This window comes from Ambystoma mexicanum, chromosome 6q (assembly GCF_040938575.1).
Source record: "Ambystoma mexicanum isolate Mex_15411 chromosome 6q, UKY_AmexF1_1, whole genome shotgun sequence".
Classification (NCBI taxonomy): Eukaryota; Metazoa; Chordata; class Amphibia; order Caudata; family Ambystomatidae; genus Ambystoma; species Ambystoma mexicanum.
In genome coordinates, this window is record NC_090937.1 from 765,753,542 (window position 1) to 765,779,490 (window position 25,949).

At 46.4% G+C, this 25,949-nt stretch overlaps 1 protein-coding gene across 2 annotated transcripts in view; it reads left to right on the top strand.

Moving 5' to 3' along the window:
* The first annotated feature begins 1,234 nt into the window (after positions 1-1,234).
* The window catches only part of MND1 (meiotic nuclear divisions 1), a 1,036,840-nt gene continuing 1,012,125 nt past the window's right edge, over positions 1,235-25,949 (top strand). Inside the window, exon 1 of one of the 2 annotated variants that reach the window (XM_069631298.1) lies at positions 1,235-1,389. In XM_069631298.1, the coding sequence (XP_069487399.1) occupies positions 1,387-1,389 (3 nt within the window). In that variant the 5' untranslated portion in view covers positions 1,235-1,386. The remainder of the gene's footprint in view (positions 1,390-25,949) is intronic. The other variant, XM_069631299.1, reaches the window with a different exon arrangement.

Here is a 25,949-nt window from a genome sequence, read left to right on the forward strand (position 1 = left end):
CCTGGTCGAAGAGTGTTGAACTCGATGCAAGGACATTTCGTCCGGGGGTGATGTTACGGGGCTATGCTACTGCAGGGCTCGTGTCTCCTTAAGAGACTGCAACCCTACCACGTGAGAGACATCACGTGGGACGTACGTCAGAAGGAGGGGAGGAGCTGGGGGGTCAGTTGGTACATGTATGGGAATAAAGAAAGACGTGTATTCTCCATCGGTGTGTCTGTCCTCCTTTCAAAGGCCCAGTCCGGGCCTAACAGCATTCACAGTAATTTGGTAATATGGTCCTATACACACTGATATTAACGATACATATGGTGATCCATTCTTCTATGAAATGTATATAACATTATAGTGATATCGCAACCATATTTCTCGTAGTGTACTTAGGAACAATATGTGATCTCCCTTTCTGTTTTGTGAAGGGTTGAAAAGTCATGTTCCATCGCTTTTCGTGATGTCACATCGAGGTGGGGGGTCAAATGACATCATGTCATCAGAGATCAACGGTCATGTGACGTCTCTTCCGCTACCCCTGGCATTTTGGTGAAATGACGTCCCTGAATACTGCCCTCAAAGACTGCACCTGTTGGGCATTGCCTGACAGGACTAGCATTACCAATAGCTGTTTTAATTGTGCGACATGCGGGTGGGTGATTTGTTTGGGTTAACGGTGGGAGTTTGTGATTTAATTTTGAAATGCCAATAAAAACGAATTTTAAAAAAGCCATATCCCTAATGGCACCAAAAAAGTTGGCGGGATGGGAATGAATGACACTGTATGGAACCATGCGCACGGTAGCCGGCTTCTGATGTGCTATTTCGTCTAAAGTGTCCTGCAAAACCATTTAGTAAAGATGGCCTCCTCAGCTCTAATTGGAAGCTCAGCAGAAAGGGTCTGCTCTTGCCTCACTCCACTCTTAAAAGCCGTACGCTACAAATGTTTCCCGCACTGCTCGGCGTAAACAAATACCAGCAATTACTGACTTTATTAAAACATCTTGCAAAAAACATTTAAAATGCCAAAATCACTATTCAGTGATCACGGTTTCTAGAGAATTTCTTAAATACATACGTGGGCACGTAGGACAAAATATCCAACGTCGCACATTACCCTACCAAATCATTTGTCAACCTTATGCAGCGCACGCATGTCTCCTCCCCTATTTCTACCCATTTCACACAAATAACAAGCATTTCTACGCAATAAGTGTGCCTGGCGCACGCGCACTATTATCAAGTGTTGTCGTCGCTAAACGTAGACGTCATGCGTATTCTTTCTCTGATTGGCCACTGGACCTCAGTAGACGGATTTACCCGCGAAGCCGAGTAGACGCAGCCTGCACTGCATAACAGCCATCAGATTGAAACCGGTGACAGAGTTGTGCTGAAATGGTAATAAATGATGCCCCTAGTGGCAGACACAGTATAGCTGGCAAATGACAGAACAACAAAGCATCCTCATGCTGTTTTATGGGTATTCACAGGCGTCAGCGTTTTGGCTGTGCTTGGCCTTCTGAAGCAGAAAGGAGGAAGCTCGACAGTCACAGAGTGTGTGCAGGATGCCAGCTTGGCTGTCTGTTCGCGTAGCCCTCTCCGTACCTGTAGTTTCAATAATATAGACTGTTTATTTGAATGTCAATGCATATAATCTGTTACTTCTGAATGCCTTGAGAAGGCTGGCTCACACTGGGCATATTCATGATTTTAGAAAAAGAGGCGGGGAATAGGGCGTGGCCACGAAGGGCTGCAGTATCACAAGCCCACAAGACAGAATCATGGTGGTTGATGCTTTTTTTTCGTGCAGGAGGTGCACAGCTTGTTAGCAGTTTATAGTAGACTGCTCCTTTTGGTGTCAAAACTAAGAATACATTCTATACCTCTGGTCCCTTTCTGTAACGCACACAGAATAAAAACGGATAGTTGTAAAGCCCACCTAGATCAATGATGGGTTATGATTAATTCAAACCCTTGCATCTTTAACGTTTTCATTTTACTCTGCTTTCGCCTTCATTTGCCAACAGTTTTTTTAACATATCCGTATTAGCGAAACACAGAATAAAATATATATTTTTGTATATTACCTGGGTTGCTTGCTGCAGAGTTCTTCGTGCAAGCTCCAGGTCACAAGACTGTATCATGGATATGAGCTAGCAACGCATTCTGCGGCTGATGAAATAAGTAACCTTGACCTGGGGAGGGGAGGCGCAAGCAGTGTTGAGCTGCTGGCAGACTTAATCTAGGGGACATTTCACTAGTCACACATCATGAACAAGTAGGAGCAGGAGCCCTTGCACTCATTTACTGGATGGTGGGAGAGAGAGGAGAAGAACTGCAGCAATATAAAGTCAGATTACTCATAAACTGACCAAACCCTGGGCACTGTTATTAAAGGGATGGTCTAGTAAAAAATGTTATTTAAAAAATAGATGGGCAACATAAAAAAAAATACCAGCATTCTCTGTTTTAAAACTTCCTATGTAAAATTTTGAGCTATTCAAGCTCAAAATTCGCAAAAGCAAGCACATGGGCGCATCCATTTTGTGAAATGGAGGCCCTCCTGTGCTGGCTTTTGCTTTTGCGGCACTAATGAAGGAAAAGCCAGCCAGCTGTAGTAAACAAAAGCTACCGCTGGGTGGCTTTCCCTTCATTAGTGCTGTAGGCGGAGGACGGGGACCGGAGACCAGAGCAGGAAAGCTGCAGCTGAATCTCGGTAAGTGCTATTTATTTTCTTTTTAAAAATAAGCACTAGCTGCGGTTTTTTTTCTACGTTTTCCGGGCTGGAGGAGCCCGGAAAACTTAGAAATAAAACCGCAGCTTTAAAAACGTTGTATTTATGTTTGCGGTCGCTTTTGAAGCGACCGCAAACATAAATAAAACGTTATTGTGTTGATAAACGCTGCAGTTTTTCTTTCCAAGTTTCTCAGGCTCCTCCGGGTCGGAGGAGCCTGAGAAACTTGGAAAGAAAAACTGCAGCGTTTTCCAACACAACCGCGTGTGTTTCTGCCTGCTGTGGCTATCACTTTTCCAACACAACCGCGTGTGTTTCTGCCTGCTGTGGCTATCACTTTGGGTCTCCGGTGCTGAGCACCGGAGACCCAAAGTGAAAGCCACAGCAGGCAGAAACACAACGCGGTTATGTTTACATGCAGCGTAGTGTTTCTACCTACAGCCGATTTCCCATTTGGGGCTCTCGGGCTCCCCGTGGAGAGCCCGAGAGACCCAAATAGGAAATGCTAAATGCTGCGTTGTGTCTGCCTAAATCTGCTTTCCCATTTGGGGCTCTCGGGCTCCCCGAGAGCCCGAGCCGGAGGAGCCTGAGAAACTTGGAAAGAAAAACCGCACCGTTTTCCAACACAATAACGTTGTATTTAGGTTTGCGGTCGCTTTAAAAGCGACCGCAAACATAAATACGTTTTTAAAGTTGCGGTTTTATTTCTAAGTTTTCCGGGCTCCTCCAGCCCGGAAAACTTAGAAAAAAAAACGCAGCTAGTGCTTATTTTAAAAAAAATAAATAGCACTTACCGAGATTCAGCTGCAGCTGTCCTGCTCTGGTCTCCGGTCCCCGTCCTCCGCCTACAGCACTAATGAAGGGAAAGCCACCCAGCGGTAGCTTTTGTTTACTACAGCTGGCTGGCTTTTCCTTCCTTAGTGCCGCAAAAGCCAGCACAGGAGGGCCTCCATTTCACAAAATGGATGCGCCCATGTGCTTGCTTTTGCGAATTTTGAGCTTGAATAACATTTTACATAGGAAGTTTTAAAACAGAATGCTAGTATTTTTTTTTATATTGCCTATCTATTTTTTAAATAAAATTTTTTACTAGACCATCCCTTTAAGTTGAAAACACGTTTTAACTTCATAATTAGTTTAAAATCTGTGTATCAATTTCAAACATCATGTTGTATACTTGAGTATTTAAATATATATATATAGCTTTATCTTTATTCAGCATTTGTGCCATCAAAGCAAAGTACATTCCCTAAACAATTTCTTATAAAATCAGAATTGCATATAAAAAGAAAAGTAACATTACATTTAAAAACAGATTAAAACCATGAAACAAATGAAACCCCTTTATTTCTGCACATGCTCAACCTCCTTGACAACGCCCTGTGCAAATATCTAGCAACAAAGTAAAGAGTATTAAGGTTATCGCTATTCATACATAGGTCCATTGCATCTGCTGCCCGTCTTATGCCTTTCAGTTTGAAGATGCACTTTAAGTATATCACTCGAAGGTCATTGTAACTCGGGCAGAACAAAACAAAATGAGGGACAGATTTTTAGCACAGTCTTTCTGAAGTTCTACCCAATTTTCATCAAAGCCATTCAACTGAGACTGTACAACACTCCACTCTTAGTATAAGGCTGTACCACGTGAGATCGTTGGTAGCGTAGACGGAGCAGCCAGGCTTATTTTAGGAGGGAGAGAGGGCTGTAAAATCAATACAAATGAAATTGTAATACAAATGGTCCAAAAGAAACACTGAAACACTATGTATTGTATAAATAAATAGTTTATTTAAATACAAGTAGGCCCAGATACTTTTTGGGCAAATAAGTACTATCACATTCTATATAACCACAATTATAAAAACACAAAAATATGCTTGAAGGAACACAGACCAGAGCATATAACCTTATTTGGAACACCTAACAGTAGTTCTAGGGAAGTCCATCCTTTTCATACACATTCAGTATAGGTCACACCTATTCTTGGGGAGTAAAAACCAATGGTTACTTTCAGATCACATTCAGTAATTCAAGTGTAGTAAACCCTACCAGTTGTACCGTGACACTCGGTAACAAATCACATAAACAGTCAGCTGGACAATATATGTTTTGTGAATAGTGGAACACTTATTCTAGGTACAGTAAAAATATGCCCTGAATAAGAAGCTAAAAGAGGTACATAAGCCGGGGACTGCAGGCTACGGCCTTTGACCCGGTACCTTTCAGTGCGCTTTCAGCCGGCTTGCACTTAGCCATTTGAAAGAGGGAGAAAAACGCCGCGATGCAGCGGGGAAAAAGAGCGCAGCATTCGACCTATAATCTAGGGAAAAACAGGACCCCTACTACAAAAGAGCCAAAGGAGACCCACAGAAAGGGAGGCAAAGTAAAGAAAAACTTGAAATATACCTTATCTGTAGTACAGGTAGCTATTACGGAGTTTTTTCCTGTTAACCCCCCCCTTGAGACCAATTCTACTACAATTGAGGAGACGACTGAACTGGCAAATATAGGAGGCACCTCTCTAAATTCTTCTAACTTTGATGACATTGACAATAATCCGCTTTTAGATCTATGTTTAACGATACAGAGAGGGATGCAGACTCACACGCCACAGATAACATCTAAAGTTTCCTCACCCCTGAAAGAAAATAACACGAATATGGAAGCAGGGGGACATAATAAATCTGGAAGTGGGGAACGTCTATCCCTCTCCCCGAACCTCGCAATGGCCTCAATGGAGGACGTGCCGGACCATGAGACGGCTGAGGACACTGGTTCCCAATCCAATGCTACACGGTTAGCTGAGCTCCAAACGTCTGTAGCCTCACTCCAATTTGCTTTGAAGATACTACTACAGATGACGGGACGTATCTTATCCAACACCAATTCTATCTCCACGACATTAAACTCGAAGGATACCTTGCGAGAAGAAACCGAAGTGAACCTATCGGATGCTCTCCTAATAGCCGAGGCGATGGAAGAACAAGCTGACGAGAAGATGAGGGAAACGGTGCATGGGACACCTCATAGTAATATTCTAATCGAAGATACTCCCCCAGAGGCAGAGGAACAAGATTTGGAACAGCGTCCCCAACCTCCCCTCACGCGTAAACAACGTAGAATGGCCAGAAAGGCCCTCAAAAATAAGTCAGCCATAATACATGCTCCATCCCCTACGGCAGGGCCAGGACCTATATTTGAAACTCGCTCAAAAAAAGCTAGGAAAAGACAGACGAGAGCCGCTCTGCGAGCAGCAACAAAAAAGGTCTGCTCACGGACTGGTTAGTCCCTGAAGATAAGGCCCAGGGCATGGACCTAGAGGAAACTGTATTAGAGGACTCAGGGCCTGTCGGTGAAGCAGGCTCGCCCTTCGACCTTGAGCCTGCCCCGGAGAAACGGTCCTCCGAGGACCAGACTAAGCATGCCCTCTTGGAACAGCAGGAGCAAGTGCCTGAAATCAAGACTAATCGCATATGCTTCATTAAGAATCTGTATCCTAGGAATAAGAACTCCTGGTTGGCACGCTCTGAGCTACTAACTCGGCTACACCACATTCCACAACTGCGTATTTTAAAGTCTGATGATTTTCTCTTTATCGAACCTCTGTCGGGCCCTAATCCTAATGTATCTGCCCTACATTGTTCTTTTCTTAATATTGTGCAATTACTGAGAAATTATAAAGAAGAACTGAGAGCGGTGGATATTGATATTGATGTAGACCCGCAAGAGAGGGATCTCTCAGCTATCTCTGAGGAACCTGTTGGGATAACATCCTCTAGTAATGAGTGCAATACAGGAGTTGGAGATAGTCCTTTATTGGCAGAAGTACAACTAGCACTCAAGTCCTTGTTAGATTCCTTACCCCAGCTGCTGCAAAATCATTGATATTTATCATTACTCTCATGGAACTGTAGAGGCTTTTCACATCTTCTGAGGACAGACGGCTCTTCTGCCTTTCTATCGCAACATAGCTATATTTGTCTGCAGGAAACTTGGTCATTAGACTCTTAAGTGTTAGACGGTTTTGCTATACATCAATCATTTGCGAAACGAGGCTGTAAGGGCCGCCCTTATGGTGGCCTGTTGACAGGGGTTACCAACACTATGAAGTCCCGGAAAATACAGTGTAATGCTGAAGATCAGTTACTGGCGGTGGAAGTAGAATATCCTACTGAAAATGGTAGTAGTAGATTTCTTCTAATTAATCTGTATAGCCCTCCGGGAGCAGTAGCAAGGGACACCTTACACGAGGCTATACAGGATGTACTGTCTACCTGGACATTAAGAACTAGCAATGTGGCCATCATTGTTGTGGGAGATTTTAATTGCCACATGACAGACGACACTCTTATATCCACCAACCCAGGGCTTAGTGGGAAGTGCCTGATGACTCATAGTAAGAGGGAGAACGAAGGACTTGAGTGGTTACAATTGTTTGAATTCTGGGACTTGGCGATGATTAATGGCCGCACTTTGGGCGACAGACCTGGGAAGCACACTTGGGCAAACGGATCATCATTTAGTACATTAGACTATATATTTATGACCCCCGAGATCCAATCCAAAGTAAGAGACATGTGGGTTAAGCCTAATGGATGGAGTGACCATGCTGCGCTGCATTGTTCAATATCTATACCGATTCCCCTCAATCCCCTAGTGCATATTGGAGAGGTACAATCTAATTGTTCAGGAACCAGAATTATATGGTCAGAGAAAAACATCAGAGCGGCTTCTGAAGCTCTCAAATGTACCACCATGCAGGGCCTTCATGATTTTCACGATATGACGACAAATGAAATTGAAAACTGGATATCGGGCTTTTCAGGTTACCATGCTTCAGTCAAAAAGGGCCTCATGTTAAAAGCGGGAGGTATTTTACCCCCTTTCAACAGAAAAATTAGAGATGCTAAGAGAGAGCTTAGAAGAATGATCCGTGGCCTAAAAACCTTGAATCTTTCTGAAACCCAGTACCGTGAGAAATTAAGAACCACTAAAACGCTATATAGAGCCGAGATCAAAAATATTAAGAGAATAGAGCGAAATAACAGGGATCAGCGACTCATAACCACGATTTTTTCTAGGAACTCGCGCAGCATTTGGGCACTTCTCAATGAGAATAGAGGGAAAGCCATAGGCCCTTTGGTCAACCCAATTGACGAGAATACATGGGTAGAGTTCCTATTAAATCGCAATACAAAAGAAGAGGAGTCCTGGAGTATACCTATAGAGGAGGCCCCGACTATTCCCCCTTTTGACGTCTCTCCGGAGGCAATTCTTAATAAAATTGCCTCCCTTAAGTCCTCGAGAGCCCCTGGCCCCAATGGGTTAGCGAATATTGTGATCAAAAATAATTCTGTATTTTGGGCGGAGTTATTTTCCTTACTCTTTAATAAGATACTAGCCCAGGGAACTATCCCCAGATCCTGGCAAACTGCCATTCTCATTCCAGTTTTCAAAAAAGGTAGGCGCTCAGACCCTAATAACTACAGGCTGCTATTTATGTTAGATATCACAGGGAAACTCTTTGCCTCTTTATTATTAACCGAGTTGCAAAAATGGGTTGATAATACTAACATACTTAGCAGATTCCAATGCGGCTTTAGACGGGATTTCTCTACATCTCATAACTTACTGGTAATGGGCATATTACGCACTAGAGCGCTTAGTAAAGGGCAGCCCCCGTTGTATGCCCTCTTTATTGACTTTAAGGCCGCCTTTGATTCCTTCCCTCGTGAGCGACTCTGGACCAAGTTGGAAATAATGAGATGTCCATCAGGACTACTATACTATCTTAAATTACTCCATTATGACACCTCGGTGCGCCTTAGACTCAATCAAGAGGGCAATACAACTAGAAATGTGTCTCAAAATAGGGGGGTTAAGCAGGGCTGTGTTACAGCACCCCTTATTTATAACTTATATGTTTACGACATCCCTGCGGCTCTTACAGATGTGGACAATTGCCCACCAAAATTGGGGGATGTACTGTGTCCCGTTTTGGCCTATGCTGATAATCTGGTAGTCCTAGACAACACCATAGGTGGCCTTAGGCGCTCGGCACATATCCTTTGGGACTATGCTAAGACCAATGGTTTGTCCATTAATCTGGATAAAACTAAAGTACTTAGATTCACCAGGAAAAGGGTAACCCGTATAAATTTGGTAGTATATAAAAATCTTATCCTATATGCCCCTTCTTACCGATATTTAGGAGTGGAAATAGAACCACTAGGTGATTATACACTATGTAAACAGGGGCGGACCACTCGTGCATTACAAGTAATATCATTAGTTTCATCTTTTACCAACAAACAGGGTGGCTTCACGCTATGGGGGACTCGCCATCTTTATATGCAAATATTTGCCCCTATGGTTATATATGGTATTGAGTCGCTGCTAACAGTTGAGCTAGAGTGGCTTCAAGTGATCGAGGGCAAGTTCTGGAGACGCATGCTGGGACTTCCCCCGGGGGTACCTATGGCTGTAATAAGATTGGAATTGGGCCTACCTTCGCTGAAAGCGTTGATATTGAAAAAAAGAGCTGGGATTTACTTGAAGATAAGAGGTTCCTCTAATCCAGTGGTCTTCAAACTTTTTTGGCCAGGGCCCCCCTGAGCAAAATTTGGGCAGGTCGGGACCCCCCAGAAATGCCAAATGGACAGTATATATTGCGCGCCGTCACCTGCTCCCATCAAAGTCGCTGGGCTCCCTCATCCCACTCCTACCCAGTCGCTGGTCTCTCCCCACCCCATCACACACCCAGGGCTCTCCCCACTCTGCTCCCATCACTATCCCATGGTTCCCGCCCATTGTGCTCCCACCATAGTCCCTCGGTTCCCCCATCCCGTTCCCAACACAGTCTGAGGGCCAGTGGCGGCTGGTGAATCTTTTTTAAGTGGAGGGGCATTAAGGGGAGGTTCGGGGGGGTTTCCCCCTGTGAATTTTTTTTTAACTAATAGGTTAAAATGTTGCATTGTAGAGCATACTTTTAACAAAAAATGGGTAAATAGCCAAACAGTTTGCAATTGTTGCTGGGAGTCCAGGGGGCAGGCATTGATATTTTATTTCTATCGCGCTCGTACACAAGTGTTTCAGAGCGTGACAAGGCAAGGGAGGGGAACAGAGGAGAATAAAACAGCGATCTTACTAGGCCCAGTGACATTGAGAACGCGCAAGTGTGAGGGGAAAAGTGCATGGAAGGGGGGAGAAGTGGAAAGTGCGAAGCAGAGGAGAAACAGATAAATAACAATAAATAAATAATAAAGGCAACAAACAGTGGTAGTGCAGCCAGCAATTTGCAAGTGCTACGTTTAAGGCAGCAGACAGGGTAGGTCTGATAAGTGCAGGAAGAAAGATGGTTCTCCTCAAGTTTTAGAGTGGCAGGGCGCTGTTCCAGAGGGAGGCCCCAGCCGAAGACGGAGATCTACCCCCAGCTCGTTTCTTTGATAAACGACTGACCCTGAGGGAGTTGGAGGTAGAGGAGTGAAGAGCTCGAGAGGGGAGGTATTTGCGGAGGAATAGCTGAAGGTATTTTGGACCGAGGCCCCAGAAAGCCTTGTGGACAAGGCAGAGGGTTTTGAATGATAGATGTCCGGTAAAAAGATACCATCCCTGTCCCCTGGGCCCCACTGGTCCTAACACAATGAACATGATTATGTGTATATGCAAGGCGCTGCACATTCATACAGCAATCACTCTATCATTCACATGAGCATCCATCACCATACACTCACTCATAACGCATCCATACACATGTTTAAATAAAAACAATGAACATAAACGTACCTTCTGCATTGGCCTGTGTGTGGGTGCTGCTCCAGCTGCTCTGTCCGTATGTGCGAGGAGGCGCAGGAGCTCCCCCTCGGACATACAGACATGCAGTGCCCCAGCCAGCATTTCCAATGAGCTATGCAATGCTGGCGAAGCAAAACGCCCCAGCACTTGCATGGCTCAGTGAGCATGTGCGGCTGGGGAACTAAACTGAACTGTCAAAGGGAAACAGTGTTTCCCTTTGACAGTTCAGCCAGCCCAGGAGCACTCCATTAGCTGGATAAAGCAGCTGAGGGAGTGCTCACTGTTTCACTGGGCTGGCTCCTTAGCTCCTCCATAATGGGTGAGGGGCCACTATGCAGTTAGTAATGTTGACCATTGTTGCTGAATATATCACAATTTACTTACATTTTAACACAAAGCACCCCTTTGGGTACTATTGAAACAGTGGGCTTCATAACTACTCTGGCGGTAGTTGTGCCGGTAAAACCGGCATGGCTGCCACTGGAGTTGCATCCGGGTCTGGCACCCGCGAATGGGCAATTACTAGATCATGCCGAGTTAGGCGGACATGATAATTGCCCTTTCGAAGGTGCCGGTAGATCCCCATTCCCATTTGAGCCCCATATGGCTCAAATGGGAAGGGGGAGCTCGGATGCACCGGCACCGTTAATAACGGTGCTGGTGCATCCGACGAGCTGAGGTCAGACCTGGCGGGGGCTGTCAAGCACCCACGAGCACAACTCTTACTATGGCGGAACGGTAGCAACGGTGCCGGTAGCTTACCAGCACCGTTGTTACTGGTCCGCCATAGTAGTAATGAGGCCCAGTCTGTGACTAAAGGAATGAATATCCATTTACAACTGTGGGCCACTTTTTCATTGTTGCCTGAGACAGTTTCATGCTTCAGCCCGCCCATGTGGGCCACCCCTGCCCATTTCTTCCAATCTAAAAAAAAAAAAAATCTTTTTTCATGCTGAGCTCTCAGGGCCCCCCTGGGATGCACCCGCGGACCCCTAGGGGGTCGCGACCCACAGTTTGAATACCACTGCTCTAATCCCTTATTGTCGGTTATTCAGCAGGAATTAACTAAAAAATATACTACCTCATCTTTTTATAAAGATATGAGTAAATTCTTCACCGACATTGGCTGGACTTTCAGAGGGACTTGCGTATCTAATGAAACTTTACATGCACTTGAGAAAAAAGTAGAACTCTGGGACTGGTTAGAAAACTTCTCCCATTTGAGTAGTCTCAAGTCATATAATTTTGTGAAATACCGCACATATCAGTTTATGAAACCTCAGGCCTATTTATATCTCTGCCCTACCAGAAGACTCCGACGATTTATCATTCTGTTCCGGTTGGAACAGTTGCCTACTCTAACCAATAGAGGAGCTTGGAATAATATCCCTGCTAATGAGCGGACATGTCGGCTTTGTAAATCTTTATCGTGCCCAGAAACAGCTAGGCATCTTCTGACGCAATGCAAGGCCATGAAAGAGCCGATTATAAAATTTCTGGGTGAATTTGTACATGATCTATTAGCCATTCATGAACTGTCGTTCTGGCATTATTGTACCAACACATGTAACATGCACTTATTCATTGCACTTTATAATGTCTGGCAAATGACTAAATTAGGCTTAGGTCCTTAATTGGATCCGAATAATAACTGTCTAGTCATTTTGTTTTTCTTATCTTATTTTATATTAAATTTTATATGTATTGTACACTGATGAATTTATGATTTCCGAAACGGTTTTAATATTTGATGTTGACATATATGGCTGTATGTTTAGGATGTGTTTGTAATATGTGTAAAGTTTGAATTTATTTTCAACCTATATCACATTAAAGAATTTGATTTGAAAACCAATAACTACTTTTGTGATAACACACAGTTATACTAGGTGAGTAAAATCTAAGGATATAATGTTCAATTACAGGTGCTTTGAGATCAGTGAAACACAGATTGAGATAAGCAGGAAGTCTTGTAACTTATTTTTGGATGGCACACAGCTCAACGTAATTGAAACCCATATACTTTTTCAAGGAGCTATCTGCAACTTGTGGCAGGTATACATCTAAGACTCTTTTTGTGTCTGTCTAAAACAGACCAGGGAAAGCAAAACTCAATGTTGCACTTTATGAATGACTCAAAGTTATTCTAGGTAGGTAAAACATAATGCAGACTTATTCTGGACAGGCTAACAGTAAGTCTGGGGAAGAAAGACCCAGTTGGGGAACACTCATACAATTATCCTAACGGGAATAATAAAGTGAAACCAACAGCATTACTTTTGGGAAAAGGCACAACCAAATCATAGGTGAGTAATATACCCTTAGATCTACTTTCTGTTAGAATGGTGGAACAGTTGCTAAGGAAAGACAGATGTTACATATACTTTTCAGAATAGTGCAACACACATTCAAGGTAAGTAAGAACTTTTGTAACTGTTCACTCTCAGAGTTAGTTACCAACCAACTATTTTACAAATAAGTAACTTTTAAACACTTATTCTCTTTTCTAGGCAAAAGACCCAATCCCTTAAAATTAATTCCCTTATTCTTGGAGCATGAGTGTTCTCAGTGGCAGAAGGTGGGGTCACTAGGTTCTAGTGTCCAACAGGCAGTGTCAGGATAGGTTCTTAAGTAGTAAAACTCAGAGTTCCTTAGGAAGACTGTTCAAACAGGTGAGTATTTTACTTTAGAGTTAGTTGAGGGTCCAAGGGCTTCACAGAAGACACCCTAGGAGGATTCCAGCAGTGGGACTGGGTGAACTGGGTGAAAGGCCCCCAATCACAGAAAACACCCCACAACTACACAGGAATCAAAAGAGACTTAAGGTAAGTAAATACCAACGTCAGCACAGTACCTCGGCACAGGAGAATATTTTGCAGCAGGAGAACTTCAGGATCTGCATCCAAAAACCTGGTTGGTGGATTAGTTGTTGTGGTGACTGAAAACAGGACCAAGGAAGGGACTTTGCAGCAGGGATCAACGTGGAAGGCTGTAGGCAAAGTTTTCATCGCAGGTGGATGCGGCTCTGGATTTAACACCTTTTACAGGAGCACAGAAGAAAACAGAATATCGCTGATCGGATTCTCGTCGTTACAAAGGTCCAGCACTCTGGTAAGGGGACTTTTCAGACTTGATTTGTGTCTCTGGAGATCCAGCAAGATGCCTGTGAAGTTTGAGCGATATTTGGAAGACTGTGCAACACACAATGGCTCGAGGTTTCAGGGTATTGGGGTATTGCAGCCCAGAAAGGTCGAAGCACGGCATGGGATGGCTCAAAAGACAGGTCTTCTTGAATCTAGTGGGTGTCAGCAGGCTCTGGGTCGGGGTCATCACAGCAGCTTTTCCTTTATCCTATTTGGTTTTGGTTCCAGCGGTCGATTTGTCTTCAACTTCCAGGTTCGAGTATTTAATAGGATCTACAGCACAACTTCTGCATTCTCTCCCTGCATTTTACAACAAGGGGCGGTCTGGTTGTCCAATCAGGACAGCCACCCCCCCATTGGGATTTGCCCCCATTCAGGCAAGGAGGAAGACAAAGGGCTGTGGAATTTTGGACTCCTCCCTCGCTTCCTGCCTTAACAGACAGACAGACTGGAGCCTGGGCAGGGAGTCCAGGGGACTCCCGCCAAATATAAAAACCACACAAAGGAATTTCCCACCCTGGATGTCAGGGGAAAAAAGAAGGGAGGACAAAAACACTAAAAAAACAAGACGGCCATTTTGGTAAAATGAGCACCCTTGGGTGCCTTAACTGCAGCTGTGAAAACAGCCTGCGGTAAAGGTGCACTGAATTAGTAAAAGGTATCAATGCCACCAGCCATTGAAGGTAAGCTTGTCCCTGTAACAGAATTGTTAGTTTTAGTGTGAAAGGGGATACATTGTATCTCCTCAGCACTCCACATAAGGTGAGGTGTGCTGGTTTCACCAAATAAAACGTAAAAGGGATCCAAAGATCCTTTCTACCCTTGGGAACTGTACTTCTCTCAAGGTTAGCCAGATAAAGTTAAAAGGGGAGCCTCTAGAGCAACCCAGCAACAACATGCACGTATTACCAAAAAGTTATCAAAGAGGATAACATTTAAAAGACACTATGGAGAGTTTAAAAAGGACACCCATGAAAAGAGTAAAAGATTCAGTGAGTGTGGAAAAAGGTTCCCACTCACAGAGGTATAAGGAAAAAGAATCCACCAGTAAAGCAAAACATTGTGGGGTTGACACAGGTCAGGAAGATTTACCATTCCTACGAAAATCTTACCTGTCAGACTCACATTTTCCCAACATGCCAAACATTTAGTATAATTTTGCCCATACCAATTCCTCTTGAAGGAGGTCACTTGTAGCGTCTCCGATCTAACATCATTAAGGAGTGAACGGGCATAGTCTGGGTTAATAGCATCCAGGTACTGTTCGTATCCGAACGTTACCTTGACCTGCAAATTTTGCTGGCCACAAGAAAGGCTTGCACAGGCTGCCTCCATTGTTCATCTGCAGTCCAATCTGCATGTTGTTTTTACCCCAGTCTTAGAATTTGCTTGCATGCTCGATGGACTTTCCCAGAGTAATCCTAAACCCAATCTCATGCACCAGAATTTTACGTGCCTCAGCCGCGGAGTTGATCGGCTACCTTCCAATGCCAGATAATTATTCAACAGTTCTCTGAACATATATAACTCTGGTGCCGTCCAAATATGAACCCAAAATAGGCGTGGTTTAATAGAAATTGAGTGTTCAATGGGACGCAAATCAAATGCAATATTGCATTGGGCGCACTACTGGGTTGCATCTACAGAGATTTTAGGAATTTATTTTCTACCACATTCAAGGGCCCTATTTTGGCCTGCGTGGCCCCAGATCTCTGTGCGTGTATTGGAACTGGGGTAGCTTGTATTCTATATAATTCTAAAGCTGGTGTCCAAGCTCCTCTCCCATGTGTTTGGAAGAACTTCCTGAGGCCCCCGCTATACTTTTTTTTTTTTTTTATTTATTTTTTTTTAACTTCTTTTTATTGTTTTACAACATAAAGGAAAAGAACAAACCAAAAAAGAACGCATTCCCCATTTCCCCTTTTTTTTTCCTCCTCCCCCCTCCCTCTCCCAAAGGCTGCCGCGGTATGTTCGTAGTCCGTCGCCTCCTCGGCTTGGCTCTAACAGTTGTCGCGTTTATAGCGGAGGGACCGATCTCTCAGCAGCCTCCCTCCTTTCACTGGGAGTGTCCCCTACTCTCGTCTATGCGTGTATATGTTGGCCTTTCCAAGTAGGATTCACACTGTTCAGTGTCTGCGCAGGCCACGGCCTGGCCTCTTTCCACCCAGTACTTCCTGTCTCTGAATCATGTGGTGCCTTCCGGCGTGGGCGGGTCAGTTTCCACATTTCCTGAGTTGCCCGGGTCGCTCGTGTCATCCCCACTTTTGTTACCTAGCAGGTCTTGTACCAGAGAGTTCCATGCCAATAGTCTGGCCCCACTGTTACTCTGCCCCCTTTGAGTGGCTCTCGCCAGACTGCCGTCTCTGCAATTGTCCATTTTTGTAGGTCGGCCCACCAGCCCTCCTTCGAGGGGCCTTCGCTCTTGTTCCATGCCATCGCTATGCGGCGCTTCGCCAATATTGTCATTAAGTCTTTCATTTTTGCCACATGTGACATCTGCCGGTGCCCCCTTGGGAACAGGCCCAATAAGTATGATGCTGGCGATCCCGCTGGCATGTGTATGTCTGCTGTCAGCGCCTTCTCTTTCACCATGTTCCAGAAGTCTGTTATCTGCGGGCACGACCAGAACATGTGCACCATGTCGGCTTGTTCGACTCCGCAACGCGGGCAGCACCGGGCCTGTCCATCACCCATCCTCGACATTCTCTTGGGAGTCAGATATGCTCTATGCACTATGTAGAGTTGCAGCTGCCTAAACCTGGCGTTCCTGGAGACCCTTTTCGTGTACCAGAGGACTTTGTTCTATTCCTCTTCTTCAAAGGGTTGTTGAAGTTCCTCTTCCCATTTCATACATGCTCTTAGTGTCTTTTTGTTGGTAATTCCCAGCAATTGCTCATAGAGTCTGGATACGGTGTGTCCCCCTTCGGAAACATCATACCATGCGTCCAATGCTCCTTCGGTGTCCTCGGGCTCTGGCATGGTGTTCCACCTTTTCTTTATTGCGCAAACTAGGCTATTATACAGGATGAATTGGCCCCTGTGCATGCCCTGCTCGGCCACCAGGGTTTGGAATTCGACCCATTGTCCTTCTCGCCACAGGTCCCCTATTTGGGCTACTCCTTTGTCTTCCCATTGTGTTCTGTACGTGGCCAAACTGGCCACTCGGGTGTCCACTAGCCCCGCTAGTGGAATATGTCTTGAGCAGGGGTCTCGTGTGCCTTGTGATTTCCAGGCTCTTTTCCATAGTGTTCGGCCTAGCTGGACTATGTTGGGAAGGTCTTTGGCTTGGGCGGCCTTTATCCATAAGAGTTCTCTCAGGTAGTATCTCCGGAGTGTTGGCCCAAAAAGTATTGCGTCTATGGAGATCTCTTCCCCTAGCCATCGCACCACATATTGGAGTTGTGCTGCCAAGTAGTAATACTCAAAATCTGGGAGTTTGATGCCCCCCCACTCGTAGCTCCTTTGTAGTGTATTTAGTGCCACCCTGTTTCTCCCCTCTCCCCACAGGAAGGTTCTCGCCATGGTATGTAGGCGTTTAAAGAAGGACCTTGGTATGTTATATGGGATGTTTGTAAAGTAATATAAAAGTCGGGGCAGGACCGTCATCTTTAGCAGCGCCGCTCGGCCTATCATGCCCAACGGTAAGGTCTGCCAGAATTTCATGTCGTTTTCGATTTTGTTCAGGGCTGCTTGTGTATTACCTGCATGTGTTTCCGTGGTATCGTGGTAAATGTCCACTCCCAGGTATTTGAAGGTGTTCGGGGTCCATGCGATACCTAGGTGCGGCAATTGATCTGTCGGTATTGCGCGTAGGCCAGCTAGGGGAAATAGTGAGGATTTTTCTTTGTTGACCAGTATTCCGGATAACCTACCGAACGCGCTCAGCGCCTCCAGCAAGTCCTGCAGGTGGGTGCGTGGGTTCTGTATGTAGAGGAGTATATCGTCCGCGTATATGGATATCTGGTGTGTTCCCCCATCTATCTCTATGCCCGTGTCCTTGTAATCCGTTCTTAGGAATACTGCGAACGGCTCCAGGGCCAGAATATATAACATTGGAGACAGGGGGCATCCCTGTTTTGTGCCTCGCTCTATGCCCCATTCGTTAGAAACTTGTCTACCTGTCTTGACCCTCGCTCTCGGATATTTGTATAATAGTTCTATCCATCGTATGAACCCTTGTCCAATCCCGTAGTGGGCGAGCGTTCCCAGGAGCCAGTCCCACCCCACCAAATCGAATGCTTTGATTGCATCCAGTGAAGCTACAGCCCTCTCCCCTCCCTCTTGGTTTGTCCTTTCTATGACATAATGGAGTCTGCGTAGATTCCAGGACGTGTTTCGTTCCGGTACATACCCTGTCTGATCTGTGTGGATCAGGGTGGGTAGCACTCTTTTAAGGCGGTTAGCCAATGTCGCCGTCAGGATCTTGGAGTCCTGGTTTATCAGGGAGATCGGTCTGTAGGAGCCGCATTCGAGAGGTGGCTTTCCCGGTTTAAGGATGGGGACTATTATCGATTCTGACATGCTACTCGGGAGTCTTCCTTTCTCATATGCTTCCTCTAATGTTTCCAGCAGTCTCGGGGCTATGTCGTTTTTGTATTGTTTATAAAATTCGCCTGGCAACCCGTCTGGCCCCGGAGATTTCCCTGTCGGTAGCTGGGTGATCACTTCTGTTAGTTCCTCTACCGTGAGAGGGGCATCTAACATTTGGGCCTGTTCCTCCGTCAATTGTGGGAGGCTGATTTCCGCGAGGGCTTCCTCCAGGTCCCCCTCTTCCGCTTCCTGGACCCTGGAGTATAAATCCTCGTAAAATTGCGAGAACACCTCATTTATACCGTCCTGGGATCTTATCACCTCCCCCTGTCTATTTTCGATTGCATTGATCGGTTCCCGCTTAGTTTCCTGTTTGGTTAGCCAGGCCAGGAGTCTGCTAGGCTTGTCCCCTTCGGCGTGTAATTTCTGTATATATTTCCCATAGTCGAGGCGCCCCAGTCTTTCCCAGGTCTCTACACACTGTTGTCGCAGGGTGGTGAGGTCCCCCTGTTCCACTCCCCTCTCCCCCGCCTGCTCTTCGGCCTTCTCGATTTCCCCTTCCAGCTCATCTAGTTGACCGTGTAGTCTGGATACATCGTTATCTTGGCCCCACTTCTTGTTATGTTTCCTCCTTCTCTTGAGAAAGTCAGGATTTTTTCCCTGTCCTTAAAGTTCATGATCTTTGCAATCATTGGTCTCGGTGGTGCTCCTGGGCGCGGTTTCCTGGTTAGCGCCCGATGTGCCCTCTCCACTGCAAAGCCCTGGGACAGGGTCCCAGCTCCTACTTCTTGTATCAGGAGGTTCTCTATGTAATTCGTGGGGTCTCTGCCTTCCTCCCCCTCCAGCCCTACTATGCGTACGTTGTTACGCCGGGCCCTGCTTTCTGCGTCTTCAGCTCTACGTTCTAGTATATTGATTCTCTCTATTGCTTCTGACATTTGTGTACGCGAGGTGGTTGCTTCCGCTGAATTGCTGTGCACTTGTTGTTCTACTGTTGTCATCCTCTCCGCCAGGTTCCTCGTGTCTTGTCTGAGAAGTCCCACATCCACCATCACTGCATCCAGCTTGCCTTCTATTGACGTCTTTAGGGCCCCTATGGCTTCCAATATGCTGCTTTCCACTTGCCTGATCTCTCCTTGCGTGACATACGGCTCTGGCGTGTCTTTCTCTTCCGCCTCGGGCTGCTGGTCATCGCTCTTGCGGGCGAATGTCTCCATGACTGTCTGTCTCCCTCTGCCGCTCTTTGGCTTGTCTGGCATGTTGATACCTGCTCGTCTCGGCCTGCAGTGGGTCCCGCTTGGTCGGGGTCTGCGCCTCAGTGGGTTTCTGCGCAGTCTTCGCCCTCACTCACGCACTTCCTGCGTGTGTTGGCCTCTAAAGAACTTCTTCCCTCTGTCTCTCTTTATTTGCCCTTCCACCGTGTCTTCTCTGCGGTATTGTCTTCTCGCACACCCGTGGGTGCTTGCAGTCTATTTTCCGTGGGGCGGTTCTTCCCCTGGTCACTGCCCCTGTCCTGGCGTTATGGCGGGTGGCCAGTCTCACCAGCTGAATTCGTAGCTCGTAGCTTCTTTTGAGGTGCCGCCTCGTGGGTTATTTCCCTCTCTTACTTATTGTCCTGAGGCAGCCGGCTGGGCCGGGGTCTGCATCCGTGTGTATCCCCTTTGCATTATGTTCATGGCCGCCTTCCTGCGCCCTCCCAGTTCGGCCGCAGCTCACCTCGCAGGCTCCGCTCAGTCCTCGATCCGGGTCCGGGCTTTGACGTCCCGGTCGCTGCCGCGCCTCTTTCCCCTACCGGGTCTCTGTTGCAGTTGCTCACCTCCGCGTCGGCAGGGGAGGGCTCTTCTTTGGTTCGATCCGTGGGCCGCCTCTCATTTCTCGCGGCGACTCTGCCCGCTCCAGTTCTATGCAGCGCGACTGCTTGCAGTGCCGTCGCGGGCTCCTTCTCCCGCCTGCTGCAGTTGGTGCTTCGCGCCTACGCCGCTCAGGAAGTATTCCGGTTCTGCCTGAGCTGGGTGTTGGTCGGCTGTCTCTCCCTTCACCTCCGGTCTCTCCCTTCACCTCCGGTCCTTCTTCGTGTCCTCCTTCGTGTCACAGGACGCGGGACGTGGTCTCAGAGTTGCGCGCCCGCCATTTTGTTGGTGGCGCCGCGCATCCCTCCCTCTCCGTTTACGCTCGTTCCAACTTCCGATTTTTCTCGGGTCTTCTCCCGTATGTGCCCTGAGCCTTCCGATGCCTTTTCCTTGCATTCGTTCGGTCTTCCGGTGTGTATTTCCGCCGTTTTTCAGGATCATTGGTCGGATCGAGTGGGAGCCTCTCAGAGTTAGCTCACGCTTGCATGGCCGCCAAGCCACGCCCCGCCCCCGCTATACTTGTTTAAAATTGTAGTTGCTTTTATAACTTGCTCACCTCAGGTACAGTTTTGTACAAAACACAACCCCAGATAGTTGTATGTCAACCTGCTCCAGTATGACTCCTTCTATCTCTACATTAACCTTTCTACATTCATCTGACCTATGTTTGAAGACTAAAGTTTTTGTTTTACTTTTATTTATTGCCAAGTAAACGTCACTGCACTTCTCGTCAGAGTGGTTGCTAGCAACATTGCGTCATCTGCGAAGAATAAGGCAGGGAAGCGCAAATTGCCCACCCTTGTGGGCGAGTGGGGTCCATACTATTGGCTTCCAGCTCTACAATTAAACTGTCAATATAAATACAAAACGGGTGCGGCGCTAAATCCCATCCCTGCATTACTCCGTGCTGCACGTCAAAGATCTCTGTATTTTCCCCTCTCAACCCCCATGTTGTATACAATTCAGATCTTCCTTTGAATAATACAGAGAGCAAAACGTACTCCCTTAACGTGTTTAGCTCCTGAATGGGATCATCAGGAGGACAATCAATTACAAAGAAACAATAGCAAGGTAAAACAAAAATGTGTGAGAATATATTCAATCACTTCTTACCTTACAATAATGAAGTTATCACCTAACACAGCAAATCTCTTTACGCCAACACATATTACACTTGTGTCATCTCTCTAGACTTATTTTTGGCTCTATTATAATGTATTGGGTCTACAGTCTTTGTCCCAACAGACTCTGTTTGAAACAAAATTGCTGTAACGAATAAGTACATGAAAATGGCAGAGATATTTATATAAAGGATAATATATCATTTTAATTAATTCCATATGGTACCACTGAATGTAAGCAATCGATCCAAAATGCATCTTTACATAGTAATGCATTTTGTATACCACCTCTCTTCGGATCAAATGATATTTTAAGTCCTTTCCTGGTTTCATCTAATACATAGTTTCAAACTTTGGTGCAGGTTTCTGATTCTACATTTCAAGGAGTATCAATTTGATAACATCAATAAAAATCATCATTATTGCTTTTGAAATTACTTGATTCAGGATTGATGCATGATATCTAAATGGTTAATATGACAGAGAATCGCATGACCGATCCAATCCAACATAATCCAATTATGCAGGAATGAAGACTTTCCGTAATCGCTGTCAGAGAAGTATTGATTCTATTAAAGACATGGAGGCGAGCATTATGCTTCTCTTTCTCTATTAGAAGCTCAAACAGCAAGATTTAAGTCAAGCGTAACTACTAAAAACTAAACTCTTAACAATCCTTGAATGCTGAAATCTTAACAATAGCCCCTCTCATAACCACAAATGCCAAGAAAAATGTTTCCCAAAAGTCTGTTTTTAATCAAGTCTCTTAATCTGTGACCTCAATTCTCCAATCCTGTGTCAGCCAGCCCTACAAGAGCCTTCTGATGACGTCCTGCTTCCTCTCTTGATGCTGTGAGGGCTGCTCCCTACTCTTACCGTTCTGCGATCCATTTAGCTGCTGCAAGCCTTCACCTCAGCTGGACTTGACCTCAGGTGCTGCTAAAAGCAGACTGGCGTTAGGGAGGGCGTAATTCACACTAGTCGCAAATTAAAACGCATAACCTTCCGAATGTTGATGTATACTCAACAACCGTTCCTCACTATTTAATACTGTGACATGGCTGCACTACTTAATACAGTACAAGTCAGGATGATACAACATAACCATTTGTAGTGAATTATCATAGGGCGGGAATAATGCTCGCCTATGTGTCTTTAATAGAATCAAGACGTTTCCGAAAGTTATTATGGAAAATCTTCCATCCATGTCAACACTGGAAGCGAGCGTTATGCTTGTTTAAAGCTTACTCGCCAACAGCTATGCTGTTTGCTCAGTGGGCCTTAAATAGAAATCCCTGAAGACGGGATTCCCCTGACCAATCCGCCATTCTCATATCTTTCAGCCTGACTACTGCTTGAAAAACCTTCGCGGCCATGGCCCCTCTGACAAAGTGGGTGCCGAAATGCGATGTATCAATGGACCAGCGGACCAGTGTTCGAGCGCCTACCTCTTTGTGGGGTTTGCGAATAATAGCCATCAGTAGCTGAGCCCTTCTATCCCTTCTCAGGGATTCATTCATAGCCTCGTATGCTTTGAGACCTCTGACAACGCACAACTTTGGCTCGTCCGTGAAAGTTGTAAATGAATTAACTTTGGAATTGCACTTGGTGCTCCTGGAGACGTGAAATACCACCCTGTCTGGGGAATATACTCTTCCAGCCAAGTCCAGCACTGCATTGACGTCCCACAACATGACATATCTAGCCAGGGGCGGCATAGACGGGGACACCCCTTTTGGCATGCGGTATAAAAGCGGGGTGCTTGCTGACCATCAGAACCTCTACTATCTTGTGACCGCCGACATTGCCAAATCTATAAGCATTCACTGTCCTGTATGCTGGTCCCCATTCCGTCAATGCTGCCAGAAAATTGAGGACTTCCGCTAGAGAAGCTGAAACTGGATGGGAACCCTGTTCCACACACCAGTGCATCCAGGCTACCATGAGTTAGCGTATCGCCTTGAAGTGGTATGAGGGCCTGCTGTCCTTGATAAGGATACAAGCCTTGCTCAAAATGCCTGGGATTCTCCACATAGGCCTGAAATCCTCCAGGCCGCCAGGGCTAACATCCGGCTCCGAACGAGGGAATGTTGATCTCCTTTCAGACCCGTTAGAAGAAAAGGGTTGTGGGGTAGTAGGATTGGAATATCAGAAGAAGGTTTCAGAAGAACTGGAAACCAGGCTTGCGAAGTCCACATCGGCACTATAAGAAAAATTTCTGCTTGCTCCTGATGGACCTTCGTCGGGTCCTCTCAATCATGATGAATGGGGGAAAGCCATAGCACATTCCCCTGGGCCACGGCTGAAGGAAAGCATTCCCCGTCTTCGCTGTTGGGTCCGGCCACTAACTGAAGTATCCTGGGAGTTGGGTATTCATGTGGGAGAAAAAGAGGTCCCTTGCTAGAGGGCCCCATCTGTGCTGCAGATTAAGAAAACTTGCCTGAATAACTTCCAGTCGCTGTAATCAAGCAGGTACCTCGAGTTCCAGTCTGCAGTCTCATTCGCCAGCCCCGGCAGGTACTCTGCTGTCACCGAGATCTGATGCAGACAACAGTGCCAAACATCCTTGGCTAACTCTGCTAGAGGCTTCAACCTGATACCTCTGAGATGGTTGATCTATCTGACTGCCGATATATTGTCCATCTTCAGTAGGACACAACAGCACGCTCTGCCTTTGACTAAGGAGCGGATCGCGAATAACCCTGCTAGGAGTTCTGGACAGTTGATGTGGAGCTCTAGCTCCTGAGATGACAATTTTCCTCCAATGGAAATAGGCCCGCATCTCGCTCCCCAGCCCGTCCTGCTGGCATCCGACACTATGATAAGATCTGGCACTAACTCAAATATCGCCCTTTGTTCCAGGCCTCCATGTGAGTAAGCCACCAGTGCAGCTCCATCTTTGCTGCGTATGATAGAACTACGCATTGCGTATAAGACAGTCTGTGCCTCAAATGACTGCCCTGGAGCCTCTGCAGCTCCCTGCAATATAGTGGTCTGGGAAATATGGTTTGATTGGAAGAGGATAGTAATCCTATCAGTCTCCCCAATTTCTGCAGCAATTTTGTGCTCTTCTTCAGAAGCTGTAGTATTTCTCTCTGTGTATTATGTATCTTGACCAAGGGGAGACATGCACTCCTCTGTGTCAACTAGGAATCGGAGAAGTTTGAGGTGACGCACTGGTGCAAGTTCTGATTTCCCTCAGTTTAAAGCTGTGCAGCGGGACGATTGTCATCTGAGCCTGCTCCTCTAGGAGGCTGTTGCTCTGCGACATGAGTATCATGTCGTCAAGGTAGACTATCATTATGAGCCCCTTTTCCCTGAGATATGCCATGACAGGCTTCATCAACTTTGTGAAGGCCCAGGGTGCCTACGAGAGCCCAACGGGCATGCACACAAACTCCCAGAGCTGTCCCTCCCAAACGAAGTGCAGAAGCACCTGTGCTTTGAGCAGATGGGGACTGTGAGATACGTGTCCTTGAGGTCCAGGTAGATTAACCAGTCCCTGGAGCGCAGAATATCCCTGAGCATGTGAATGCCCTCCATCTTTAAGTGCCTGTAGAGGATAAACCTATTCCACCAGATTAGGTATAGGGAACTGACAAAACCTGCCTGGCTGCTCTGACACTGCCGGATCACACCCTTGCTCTTTAATAAGCCCACCTCTGCGCCCAGAGCTGACCTGTCTGCAGCTGACAATGTTATCTGATGGAGCAGCCGCGACTGCGAGGGCTCTGTGAAAAAGTCCAGGTGAAACCCCCTGATTGTGTTCATGACCCATACATTGCTCAATAAGGTCTCCCAAACCTGCACAAAACTTGCTACCCTGCCCCCTATTGGAATGTTTGGCACTGTGCAATTTGCACCCACCTTCCAATTGTGATGGCTGTCTGGCGGGACTCCTCCAACTGCGGCCTCTGGATCTGCTTCTGGTGGGGAAGAATGCATCCGCTCTCTGTTACTGCCAGTATTGTCCTGGCACATGACCATCTAACCAGCGCGAAGTGGGTGGAAGAGGGCCCCTGCCTCTTCTGGCCCTCTCAAAAATCTTAGGCGAAAACACCTTCTTTATCGAGGTCTGCACCATATAAAGGCTGGTTAACGTGTTGCCAAATTTCACCAATTCTTTGGTGAAAGGGTCACTGAATAAGAGGCCCCGGGCTGCTGGCCCTAACTCTGATATAGTTAGCTCCCCTAGTTTAGGGTCTAATTTGATCAACACTCCTTTATGCCTCTCTGTGGAGATGGCGCAATTAGGTCTGCCCAAGAGACCTACTGCGCCATGGGCCCATCCTGCCAAATTGAGCGGGTCGATGACCTTGCCTGTCTCCATTGCCTCTTCTGATAGATCCAAGGTCCTGGCATGCCTTACAGGCTCTATTGATGCATTTTTTCGGATCCTTAGATGTCTTCCCCAGGAAGGTGATCATCCTGGCATCTAGCTCAGCCGGTATTGCTACTTTCTCTTTGATAAGTCTGGCCTGGGACACACTGCTTTCAGCCTGGTCCTTGTGTCCTTGTCATGTGCATTTCGAAGCCTGCTCTTGATGTACTCGGCCACCCTAGGGCACGAGGACCACTCTGAGGATTTAGGGTGCATGAGGTCTTCCGGGAGGAACATATGGTCCACTCCCTCTGGGACACTCTGCTTTCAGCCTGGTCCTTGTCTCCTTGTCATGTGCATTTCGAAGCCTGCTTTTGATGTACCCGGCCACCTTAGGGCACGAGGACCACTCTGAGGATTTAGGGTGCATGAGGTCTTCCGGGAGGAACATATGGTCCACTC